Source organism: Symphalangus syndactylus, chromosome 11 (genome assembly GCF_028878055.3).
Source record: "Symphalangus syndactylus isolate Jambi chromosome 11, NHGRI_mSymSyn1-v2.1_pri, whole genome shotgun sequence".
Classification (NCBI taxonomy): domain Eukaryota; kingdom Metazoa; phylum Chordata; class Mammalia; order Primates; family Hylobatidae; genus Symphalangus; species Symphalangus syndactylus.
The window spans coordinates 54,700,700-54,712,897 of NC_072433.2; the positions used below are offsets into that span (position 1 = coordinate 54,700,700).

Genomic DNA, 12,198 nt, shown 5'->3' on the forward strand with positions numbered 1-12,198 from the left:
CACTAAAAGCCAGGGTCCACGAGAAAGTTGCAGACATTAAGCATGATCGGGGTGCACACAAGAGCGGAGCCCAAAACACCACTCCCAGACCCAGTGGACAGACTTCTCAAGTGGCAGCCCTGCAACTGAGCGGATACCGAGTCCTCACCGGGAACCGGGGCGCGGCTGGGCTGTGCTATTGGCGCGGGTGGGGGACGCACAGCCCAAAAATGCCCGCGACAAGCTTCTGAGGCAGTTCTCGCCAGTCTCTCTGGAGGGAGCCTGCGGGCTTCTGCGACGTTTCTCGCACTTGCTCCCTGGCCTTGCTCCCGTTTCCACCCCTCCCTCGGAGGTTTTCCTTCCCGGTGGCCCCTTCCTTGGGTGTCCCTTTGGTACGCCCCCACCCTGGCGGGGAGCTCCGAGGCAGGCGCCCGCGTGGCCACTGCGCATGCCGACCCGGCCGCGGGGCGGGGCCGCGCGAGGAGGAGGGTCGGGGACGAAAGCGCTGAGCACGGACCCCGCCCCCTCGCGGCCCCGCTCGTGACGTCGCTGGGGGCGCCGGCCTCCGCCCGGCCCCGAGGGGTAAGAGCGAGCGGCTGGAGGATCCGACGCGCGAGACCCGGAGAGGACGAGGGTGTTGCAATCGTTCGGGACGGGGGCTTTCCGGGGAGGGGGTGCTCAGGTGCACCAGCGGCCGCGGACCCTCAGGCGCTGCCCTCCCCTCCCTTTAACCCATTTCCAGCCGGACGGGAGGCGGGGCAGGGCTGAGCATTTGTGACACCTACATTTCCGTGGCTCCCTCCTTCTCCCCCGACCCCTGTTTATCTCTTCGCCTTCCAGAAGTTCTTTTCCATCAGGCCGTCGCACCTTGCGTGGGAAGGAGCACCCCACTTGGAAGCAGGAGGCGGGGTTCAGACCTTGGCCCTACCCCTATGTTAAAGTCCGCGAGCCTCAGTTTCCCTCACAGTATTTTTTGCCTCGCCTTACCCGGTTTTGAAGATCTGTACGAGAAAGAGAAAGGAAGTGGACATTTGTTGAATTCCTGCTTCATCCGCCACGTTTAATCCTTATTACTTGGTGTTCTCAGAACTCCCATTTCGTGGATTCTTAAGCTCACAGTGTCAGTGAATAACAGAAAGGGATTCAGATCTAGCCGTTTAGCTGCACAGTGGAGTTCTTCTCCAGAGTCTTCCCTTGTCTGGGCTCTGGCTGGAACTATTCCTCAGCCAAACCCTCGCCCCAGAACAGTGCTTCCTGTTTCTCCAGCTGAGAAGTCTCCCTTTCAGGTTCCTTCTTCCAGCACGGAGTACCCTATTCTGCTTCCATTTAGATTACTTCAGAAATGAAATGGAGCAAATATTTATCCAGCAGTGCAGGGAGATGAACTTTTGGAGTCGGGAACCTTGGTTTCTTATTCTGGCTCTGCCACTTACTGTGTGGCCTTGGGAAGTCCCTTGTCTTCTCTGAGCTTTCTTTTCTCTTTGCGTAAAAGTGGTGCTCTTGTCCCATTCTCCCTCCCTGTCTTCCAGCAGGCTGTCCCCGGAGGCTCAGCCCCCTCTGCTCCCCATGGACAACTGCCAGGCAGGGCACAACCTGCACCTGTGTCTGGCCCACCACCCACCTCTGGTCTGTGCCACTTTGATCCTGCTGCTCCTTGGCCTCTCTGGCCTGGGCCTTGGCAGCTTCCTCCTCACCCACAGGACTGGCCTGCGCAGCCCTGATATCCCCCAGGTAAGTTCCCCACCCCCGTACCCGATCTTCCTTCCAACCTAGACAGGCTTTTGCTGCTAATCTCATCTCACCCGTCTCCCACCCTTCTTTTGCTCACAGGACTGGGTCTCTTTTTTGAGATCTTTTGGCCAGCTGACCCTGTGTCCCAGGAATGGGACAGTCACAGGGAAGTGGCAAGGGACTCACGTCGTGGGCTTACTGACCACCTTGAACTTCGGAGACAGTCCAGACAGGAACAAGACCAGGACATTCCAGGCCACAGTCCTGGGAAGTCAGATGGGATTGAAAGGTGAGATCAGAGCCTGGGTGCGGGTGGCTCATGCCTGTAATCCCAGCACTTTGGGAGGCCAAGGTAGGTGGATCATTTGAGGTCAGGATTTTGAGACCAGCCTGGCCAACATGATGAAACCCCGTCTCTACTGAAAATACAAAAATTAGCCAGGCATGGTGGCAGGTGCCTCTAATCCCAACTACTCAGGAGGCTGAGGCAGGAGAATCGCTTGAACCCAGGAGGCGGAGGTTGCAGTGAACCGAGATCACACCATTGCACTCCAGCCTGGGTGACAGAGCGAGATTCTGTCTCAAAAAAAAAAAAAAAAAAATAGACTAGGCGCGGTGGCTCATGCCTGTAATCCCAGCACTTTGGGAGTCCGAGGAGGGCGGATCATGAGGTTAGGAGTTCGAGACCAGCCTGGTCAACATGGTGAAACCCTGTCTCTACTAGAAATACAAAAGTTAACCAGGTGGGCTGGTCGCGGTGGCTCACACCGGTAATCCCAGCACTTTGGGAGGCCGAGGCAGGCAGATCATGAGGTCAGGGGTTTGAGTCCAGCCTCACCAACATGGTGAAACCCCATCTCTACTAAAAATACAAAAACTAGCCCGGCATGGTTGCACGTGCCTGTAATCCCAGCTACTCAGGAGGCTGAGGCAGGAGAATCACTTGAACCTGGGAGGCGGAGGTTGCAGTGAGCCGAGATCATACCACTGCACTCCAGCCTGGACAACAGAGCAAAACTTGGTCTCAAAAAAAAAAAAATTAGCCAGGCTCGGTGGTACACGCCTGTAGTCCCAGTTACTTGGGAGGCTGAGGCAGGAGAATTGCTTGAACCCAGGAGGTGGAGGTTGCGGTGAGCCAAGATCGTGCCACTGCACTCCAGCCTGGGAGACAGAGCAAGACTCTGTCTCAAACAAACAAACAAAAATACAAAAATTAGCCAGGTGTGGTGGCAGGCGCCTGTAGTCCCAGCTACTTGGGAGGCTGAGGCAGGAGAATCGCTTGAACCCAGGAGGCGGAGGTTGCAACAAGCGGAGATCACACCACTGCACTCTAGCCTGGGCAATAGAGAGAGACTCTGTCCCGCACCTCCCCCACCCCCCCCCCAAAAAAAAGTAAGGTGAGATCACAGAGGACTGTGGGGTCGGGTATCAGAACGCTCAGGGCTGGGCCCTGCCTCTGACCTCACCAGTGATGACCTTGGGCATATCCCTGGACTTTAGTCACTTCTGTGATTAGGGCTTTCAGTGAACATGCTACTGACAGGGTAGGTTTTCTATGAATGCTTTCTTCCTCTGCCAGTTCTGATGTTCTTTGAGTCTATCCTTGGAGGTAGGATGAAATGGGCTAGGTTTGACCTAATGTTTTCTCATCCTTTAGCCACCTCCTCCTAGAGACCCCTTTTTCCTTAGCATAGTTCTGTATGCCACAAAGGATGCAGAAAAAAACTAGACACCATCAATTTACAAAGAGCTATAGTCTGCTGGGAAAATGACAAGCAATAGAATGTGAAAATGTCAGTGGATGCCAATAATCCCTGTGTGACATTTGGCCTTATCTAAAATATGCTAAGATAAAGAGGGATGGAAGAGGGTGGTATTTTCTGACTTCTGAGGTCCTTTACAACACTATCATTCTAAGATTCTCCTATGAGTATATATGTGTCGGGGGAGTGGGTCTCTGCATGTCCAGGCGTACATGTATGTTAACAAAAATAAGGAATGTGTCTGATATATGCAGACTTGGGACAATTCTTTGCCATTCTTTTTACTTTTAAATAGATATATAATAGTTTTATTGAGATATGATTCATATACCATACAATTCACCCATTGAAAGTGTACAGTTGGGGCCGGATGTGGTGGCTCACACCTGTAATCCCAGCCCTTTGGAAGGTCAAGGCAGGCAGATTGCTTGAGCTCAGGAGTTGGAGACCAGCCTGGACAACATGGCAAGACTCTGTCTCTACTAAAAATACCAAAAAATATATATATATATAGCCAGGCATTGTGGTGCACACCTGTGGTTCCAGCTACTCGGGAGGCTAAGGTAGGAGGATTGCTTATCCCTGGGAGGCAGGGCTTGCAGTAAGCATTCTACTGCCTCAGCCTCCTGAGTAGCTGGGATTACAGGTGCTCGCCATCATACCCAACTAATTCCCCCCCTAGCTAATTCTCCCCCACCCCAAGGAGTCTTGCTTTGTCACCCAGACTAGATGGCAGTGGTGTGATCTCAGCTCACTGGAATCTCTGCCTCCCAGTTTCAAGAGATTCTCCTGCCTCAGCCTCCCAAGTAGCTGGGATTACAGGCACGTGGCACCATGCCCAGCTAATTTTTGTATTTTTAGTAGAGATGGGGTTTCACCATGTTGGCCAGGCTGGTCTTGAACTCCTGACCTCATGATCCGCCCGCCTTGGCCTCCCAAAGTGCTGGGATTACAGGTGTGAGCCACTGCGCCTGGCCAATTTTTGTATTTTTTATAGAGATGGGGTCTCACTATGTTGCCCAGGCTAGTTTCAAACTACTGGGCTCAAGTGATCCTCCTGCCTCGCCTCCCAAAGTGCTGGGATTACAGGCATGAGCTACCGGGTCTGGCCTATTACCCAATTGTTTTAATTTTCTTTCTCTTGATTGCTAGTAAGGTTGAGCCTCTTCTTATGGTTTATTGTCTGTTTTCATGTTGTCTGTGAATTACCTGTTTGTTTCCTTTGTTCATTTTTCTTTTAAGTTATTTGTCTTTTTCTTCTTGATTTGTAGAAGGTCTTTATTCTGGATAGTAAACCTTTTGTCATTTAAATATATTATAGGTATTTTCAATATGTTACTTGTTTTTTTAACTTATCTTTCATTGCATAGGAGTCTTTAATTTTTATGAGGTTAGGTTTATCACTCTTGTCCGTTATTAAGACTTTTAGGTTTTGTGTCTTTCATAGGAAGGCCTTCCTCATTTTAAAATTAGAAAATATTCTGGCCAGGCGTGGTGGCTCATTGCTATAATCCCAGTCTTTGGGAGGCTGAGGCAGGTGGATCACCTGAGGTCAGGAGTTTAAGACTGGCCTGGCCAACATGATGAAACCCCATCTCTACTAAAAATACAAAAAATTAGCCAGGCATGGTGGTGGGCGCCTGTAATCCCAGTGACTCGCAAGGCTGAGGCAGGAGAATTGCTTAAACCTAGGAGGTGGAGGTTGCAGTGAGCCGAGATCGCACCACTGCACTCCAGCCTGGGCAACAAGAGTGAAACTGTGTCTCAAAAGTAATAAAATAAAATATTCTGTATTTTCTTTTAATACTTAAGTTTTTTTTTTAGTTTGTATAGTTCTTTAATACATCAGAACTTTATTTTATAAGATAACAGTTTGACGTTATGTTTTTTTCTACATGGAAATTTTCCCAAGGCCATTTACTGAGGCCATCCTTTCCCCACTAATTTAAAATAGGGTGAGAACCTTTTAATGGATTTTGGTACCAAGTGAGAAACTGCTTTCTTAAAAAGAATGAACTAGTTTATGCAAACTGACATGGGCAATGTGTATCTGCCCATTTCACTGCAGCCTTGCGAGTATTAGTATGGTTGTTGTATTGATTTTAATTTAAGTTAATTTAAATTACAACTTAATTTGTGTTTATATTGATACAAAGTTATTTTCATTTGTCAGTGATATAAATAATGGTATATGGAATACTTTATTGAATAGAATCAATGCGAAAACACCTGGTATTATAGAAAGCCTTAAAAAATGAATAGGGCCAGGTGTGGTGGTTCATGCCTGGAATCCTAACATTTTGGGAGGTCAGCGTAGCAGGATGGCTTGAGCCCAGGAGTTTGAGTCCAGCCTGGGCAATACAGTGATACCCTGTCTCTACAAAAAAATTTTTTAAAAATTAGCCAGGTAGGTGGCACATGCTTGTAGCCCTACCTACTCAGGAGACTGAGGTGGGAGGATCACTTGAGCCCAGGAGGTTGAGGCTCCAGTGAGCTGGGATCATGCCACTGCACTCCAACTTGAACGACAAAGTGAGACCCCATCTAAAAAAAATAAAGAAAGAAAATACAAGAAAAGGGCCGGGCACGATGGCTCACGCCTGTAATCCCAGCACTTTGGGAGGCCGAGGCGGGCGGATCATGAGGTCAGGAGATCGAGACCATCCTGGCTACCACAGTGAAACCCCGTCTCTACTAAAAATACAAAAAATTAGCCAGGCGTGGTGGCGGGTGCCTGTAGTCCCAGCTACTGGGGAGGCTGAGGCAGGAGAATGGCGTGAACCTGGGAGGCGGAGCTTGCAGTGAGCCGGGATCGCATCAGTGCACTACAGCCTGGGTGACAGAGTGAGACTCCATCTCAAAAAAAAAAAAAAAAAAAAGAAAGAAAAAGAAAATACAAGAAAAGAAGCGTAAAGACAGAGGCTCCCGCATCACCTCTCATTTTCTTCCATTTTTTCTTCTGTGCCTTTTACAGGATCTTCTGCAGGACAACTGGTCCTTATCACAGCCAGGGTGACCACAGAAAGGACTGCAGGAACCTGCCTGTATTTTAGTGCTGTTCCAGGAATCCTACCCTCCAGCCAGCCACCCATATCCTGCTCAGAGGAGGGGGCTGGAAATGCCACCCTGAGCCCTAGAATGGGTGAGGAATGTGTTAGTGTCTGGAGCCATGAAGGCCTTGTGCTGACCAAGCTGCTCACCTCGGTAAGATCCTCAGATGGGTCGCCAGGGTTTTGTAGACTGCCTGCTGACTGCCGTATCTTGAAGGTCCCTGGAAACAATTCTACCTTGTAGAAAAAGCGCAGGTTTTATAACCCTGCCTTGGGGGCTGTGTGACTTAGAACAAGTGTCTAAATATCTCTGAGTGTCAGCTTCCTCATCTGTAAAACAGAAAACATGACCCTATCTCTTAATTCCACCAAATAAGGATTAAATGAGAATGACTGTGAAGTGCCCAGCACAATGCCTGGGACATAGAGATTTGATAAGTGACAGCTATTATTGTTTACTATTGTCTTTAAAACATTCTCTCTACCTCAAAGGAGTTCAGAAGCTATAATAAGAGGCAAATGGGCTAATTGCTATTCGAGAGATGTGAGCAAAGTGTTATGCAAACACAGAGTAAGGAGCCATTAACCCTAACTTGAACATTTATGGAGAGTGCTTCACAGAGAAGGTGGCATTTACCAAAGAACATTGTGTACAGCGGTTTATAATGCACAAAGTGCTCTCAGGGTTCATTAATTCATTTGATCCTAAAATAGCCTTTTGAGGTAGGTGTTATTATCCATTTTACAGATGAGGAAACAGGTTTAGAGAAAGGGAGTGAATTGCTGAAGGCCACACAACTGGTTAAGTGGCAGAGCCAGGGTTGCAACCCACACCTTCTGTCAGGTCAGGATGATCCTTGAAGAATGAAGAAGATTTGGACAGGGACTGCAGTAGAGGAGGTTCAAGAGAGGGGGAGGTACACTCCAGGCAAAGGCACCAGCATGCGCACAGGCCTAGAGATTGAAAAGTGTTCAGCCAGGTGTCACATCTGTAGTCCCAGCACTTTGGGAGGCCGAAGCAAGGAGAATGCCTGAGGCCAGGAGTTCCAGACCAGCCTGGAGAACATAGCAAGACCTCGTTTCTTTTTTTTTTTTTTTTTGAGATGGAGTCTTGCTCTGTTGCCCAGGCTGGAGTGCAGTGGTGCAATCTCGGCTCACTGCAAACTCCACCTTACAGGTTCACGCCATTCTCCTGCCTCAGGCTCCCGAGTAGCTGGGACTACAGGTGCCTGCCACCATGCCCTGCTAATTTTTGTATTTTTAGTAGAGACAGGGTTTCACCTTGTTAGCCAGGATGATCTCAATCTCCTGACCTGGTGATCTGCCCGCCTCGGCCTCCCAAAGTGCTGGGATTACAGGTGTGAGCCACCATGCCCGCGACCCCATTTCTTAAAAAAACTTTTTTTTTTTTTTAATTAGCAGGGTGTGGTGGTACACACCTATAGTCCCAGCTACTCAGGAGGCTGAGATGCGAGGATCCTTTGATCCCAGGAGTTTGAGGCTGCAGTGAGCCATGATTGTGCCACTGCACTCCAGCCTGGGTGCCAGAGCGAAACCCTGTCTCAAGAAAAAAAAAAAAGTGTTCACCCTTTGGGAGCACTCCATGTTGAGAGGCTTAGGAAGGAGAAAAGGCAAGAGAGACCACAGGGATCTGATGGAGAGGCTCTGTGAATGCAGGATAGAGGGCTATGACCTGATGCTGAAGGCCGTGGGGGCTACTGAGGAGTTTTAAGGAGGAGAGAGATGTGCTTCCCTGGTGCTGAGTGGAGGAGGGCCATCAGTCAGGAGGCTGCTGCACACTCCACTCTCACATTTGAAAATACCCCATGAGGCGCAGTGGCTCACGCCTGTAATCCCAGCACTTTGGGAGGCCAAGGCGGGCGGATCACTTGAGGTCAGGAGTCCAAGACCAGCCTGGCCAACATGGTGAAACCCCGTCTCTACTAAAAATTTAAAAATTAGCTGGATGTTGTGGCGGGCATTTGTAATCCCAGCTACTCAGGAGGCTGAGGCAGGAGACTCTCCGGAACCTGGGAGGTGGAGGTTGTAGTGAGCTGAGATCATGCCACTGCACTCCAGTCTGGGCAACAGAGTGAGACTCCGTCTCAAATAAAGAAAAAAAGAAAAGACCCCATGAGGAGCGCAACCTGGGACTTGGAATCAGAGATCTGGTTTCCAGATCTAGCACTGCTTGCGCTTTTTTTTTTTTTGAGACGGAGTCTTGCTCTGCTGCCCAGGCTGAAGTGCAGTGGCGCAATCTTGGCTCACTGCAAGCCCTGCCTCCCAGGTTCACGCCATTCTCCTGCCTCAGCCTCCCAAGTAGCTGGGACTACAGGCACCCGCCACCATGCCCAGCTAATTTTTTGTATTTTTAGTAGAGATGGGGTTTCACCTTGTTAGCCAGGATGGTCTCGATCTCCTGACCTCGTGATCCACCTGCCTCGGCCTCCTAAAGTCCTGGGATTACAGGCGTGAGCCACCGCGCCCGGCTGCTTACACATCTTTGAACTGTGGATCATAATGAAGTTTCCTATCTCATGGAGTAATGATGGGGGTTCAGGTTGATAACTGGACAAGAAAGTAGTTTTTAAACCATCAAGACAAATGTTCGAGCCTGGGCAACATGATGAAACCCCATCTCTACAAAAAATACAAAAAAAATTAGCTGGTCGTGGTGGCACACACCTGTGGTCCCAGCTACTCAGGAGGCTGAGGTGGGAAGATAGCTGGAGCCCAGGAGGCGGAGGTTGCAGTGAGCCAAGATCGCACCACTGCACTCCAGCCTGAACGACAGAGTGAGACCCTGTCTCAAAAAAAAAAAAAAGGGCCAGGCGCAGTGGCTCATGCCTGTAATCCCAGCACTTTGGGAGGCCAAGGCAGGTGGATCATGAGGTCAGGAAATCAAGACCATCCTGGCTAACACGGTGAAACCCTGTCTCTACTAAAAATACAAAAAATTAGCCAGGTGTGGTGGCGGGTGCCTGTAGTCCCATCTACTCGGGAGGCTGAGGCAGGAGAATGGCGTGAACCCAGGAGGCGGAGCTTGCAGTGAGCCGAGATCGCGCCACTGCACTCTAGCCTGGGAGACAGAGCAAGACTCCATCTCAAAAAAAAAAAAAAAAGACAAATGTCATTTTATATGAAAATAACATTTTCCCTTCAGTTGCTCCCTAGATGTGGAGAGCCCTCTCCCTCATGGAGGCTCCTTCTATAGCCCTTGGACTGGATTAAGATATCCTCCTCCTCCCCTCCCTGTACCCGTCCCTAGGAAGAGCTGGCTCTGTGTGGCTCCAGGCTGCTGGTCTTGGGCTCCTTCCTGCTTCTCTTCTGTGGCCTTCTCTGCTGTGTCACTGCTATGTGCTTCCACCCGCGCCGGGAGTCCCACTGGTCTAGAACCCGGCTCTGAGGGCACTGGCCTAGTTCCCGACTTGTTTCTCAGGTGAGGTTCTTTGCTCCAGTCCTGCGGGAGCAGGGAATGGGATGGGGATGGGGGTTGTAACTGGGGTAGAACAGATCCTTGGACTTTTCCTCAAAGACTGCTGCTTCTGAGTCCCCAAGAACCTTTTCAACCACAGCTCTCCCTTAGGGACTGAGAACAATTTGGCACCGTCAGCATTCAATATTTTTCTAATTACTTTAACTTTTTTATTATAAAATATTTAACACTTATGTAGAAAAGTCCAATAGCATAAAAGGACAGCTTGGCAAATTATTATAAAGTAGATACTTATAAATACCACTGAGGGAAGGAGTAGAATATTACCAGCAGTCCAGAAACCCCCCATGGTCCCTTCCTTCCTGACAATGCCCTCTCTCTCCCTAGAAATAACTACTGTCCTGCTTTATAATGCATTGCCACGTATGTATTCCTAAATAATATAGTTTGGTTTTACTTATTTTTGAACCTATGTAGACAGAATCATACACATTCTTTTGTGGCTGACTTCTTTCAAGCAACATTGTGATTTTAAGACTCACCCATAACTAGTTCACATTCGAGCATTTGGGTAACAATGGTGAGTTAAGAGGGTTCACATTTGATGATGCGTCCTGGATATGAACCATATTTGTCTTGCTTTTGTCCTGAAATTCCGATACCCAGTTTTATGATGGAAATTTTGTAAAATTCATCTTGAACCACTCAGAAGAGTCTAACTGATGATACCCATTTACTGGGGACATAGTATGTGCCCAGGAACTTGACATGCACCTTCTGTCTTCCATTTAGTCATCGTTACCTTTAGAAAAAGCTGATTCCGTTAACAAGATCTTTGGAGGGAATCAGCTTAACAAACGTAGCAGTGGGTGGGGGTCATGTCATGTTGGTTAACTAGTTCACACGTCAGCTCACTAAAGGAAAAAATATTTCTGCAAAAAATCTTCACTTGTCAGAGGCGGGTGCATGAAATTTGAGAGCCATGTGTTATGCATCCAGCTCTTGAACTGGTCTCAGCTTCAGCTGGCTGCAGTGCCCTAGGAAGTTACTATGGGAAAAGTGGAAATAGTTGAGGCCCAGGGAACTGATCAGGCCAGAGGAACTGGAAGCTCAAGATCAACTCTGCTTATTTTGCTGATGGCTGGGCCTAAATGCCCCAACCACCTACTTGGGACAGGAAATGACAGGACCCTCTCAACCTTGGACTGGGAAAGGAGGGCTTCCTGGCCCCTGGCAGACCCCAGGGTCCTGAGGCTACCTTAGTTGGGATTAAATGCCTGTATTGGTCTCTAGCTGTCACTCCCTCTGCTCCTTCCTCAATTTCTGCACACATCTCAGAGCTTCCTCTAGCAGCTCTTCAACCTGTTTTGTTGTTTTATTTTCTTTCTCCCCAGGTGTGAATCAACTTCTTGGGCCTTGGCTCTGAGTTGGAAAAGGTTTTAGAAAAAGCGAAGAGCTGGAATGTGGGGGAAAATAAAAAGCTCTTTTGCCCAGTGGTGTGTATGGTGTTTATTGGGGGTTGGATTGAGGTGGGGATTTTAGGGTAGGCAGATTTAGAAGTTTTGGGGGACACTTTCCTGTTGACTCTCTAGTTGGGACACAGGTTGGCATAGGGCATAGGTTACTTGAGCTCTCCCCATGGTTGACTTGGCTTTGGTAAACACCTGTCTTGTTTTCTTCTACGAAATAAAATGGATAATTACAGTTAGTTGGGCGGGTGGGGTGTCAGATCATGGAAATGCTGTGACATAAATGTACTGTGACCTTGGCAGGTCTTGCAACCTGCAGCGCCTCAATTTCCGTAAGAGATTTGACCGATTGAGTTTTCCCAGCGTCGACGCGCAAAGATTCCTCGCACTTGGAGGCCCTTGTCCAGATTAGATGGTTGCTAACCTCGAAGCAGTCTATTTTCCCGCCTTTTCCGCGCCCAGCAGCAGCTTCCTTTGCCCCTCCCAACTTCCACCCTGCGCTCAGGCGCAGATCGCCGCTGCTGTCCGTCCACCCGCGCCGCCTCAAAGCTTCCCCTAGCAACAAGCTCGGGCTCAGAGCGAAGGCGGGGCGAGCGCATGCGCTGCAGCTCTGTCTACCGCCAGTCGTGGGACAGAGTGCCGGGCTCCTCCCCTTGCAAGCCTAGCCCTTCTCCCCGCCTCCTCCGGCCCGGGGTCCGCGTGGCGGGGCGCGCGCGCACTCGGGCTCGGCGGCTGCCGGTCTCCCAGGCCGCGGCAGTGAGGAGAGAGGG

At 49.5% G+C, this 12,198-nt stretch overlaps 1 protein-coding gene across 6 annotated transcripts; it reads left to right on the top strand.

Annotated features, from left to right (window-relative positions):
- Window positions 1-445: 445 nt before the first annotated feature.
- On the top strand, window positions 446-11,452 carry TMEM219 (transmembrane protein 219). 6 transcript variants are annotated; one of them, XM_055299072.1, is made up of 6 exons: window positions 446-561; window positions 1,509-1,710; window positions 1,810-1,999; window positions 6,448-6,677; window positions 9,792-9,962; window positions 11,354-11,452. In XM_055299072.1, exons 2-5 carry the CDS (start codon window positions 1,546-1,548, stop codon window positions 9,927-9,929), a joined length of 723 nt encoding a protein of 240 aa, XP_055155047.1. In that variant the 5' UTR covers window positions 446-561; window positions 1,509-1,545; the 3' UTR covers window positions 9,930-9,962; window positions 11,354-11,452. The 6 variants fall into 6 exon arrangements, with proteins under 6 accessions (XP_055155047.1, XP_055155046.1, XP_063468027.1 ...); XM_055299071.2 differs by having other exon boundaries at window positions 457-561; window positions 1,512-1,710; XM_063611957.1 differs by having other exon boundaries at window positions 482-613.
- Window positions 11,453-12,198: the final 746 nt, after the last annotated feature.

Coding starts and splice junctions, on each gene's coding strand:
- TMEM219 (XM_055299072.1), top strand. CDS start 1,546: ATGGACAACTGCCAGGCAGGGCACAACCTGCACCTGTGTCTGGCCCAC. Junction 2,000..6,447: donor AAGTCAGATGGGATTGAAAG/GTGAGATCAGAG, acceptor TGCCTTTTACAG/GATCTTCTGCAGGACAACTG. Junction 6,678..9,791: donor TGACCAAGCTGCTCACCTCG/GTAAGATCCTCA, acceptor ACCCGTCCCTAG/GAAGAGCTGGCTCTGTGTGG.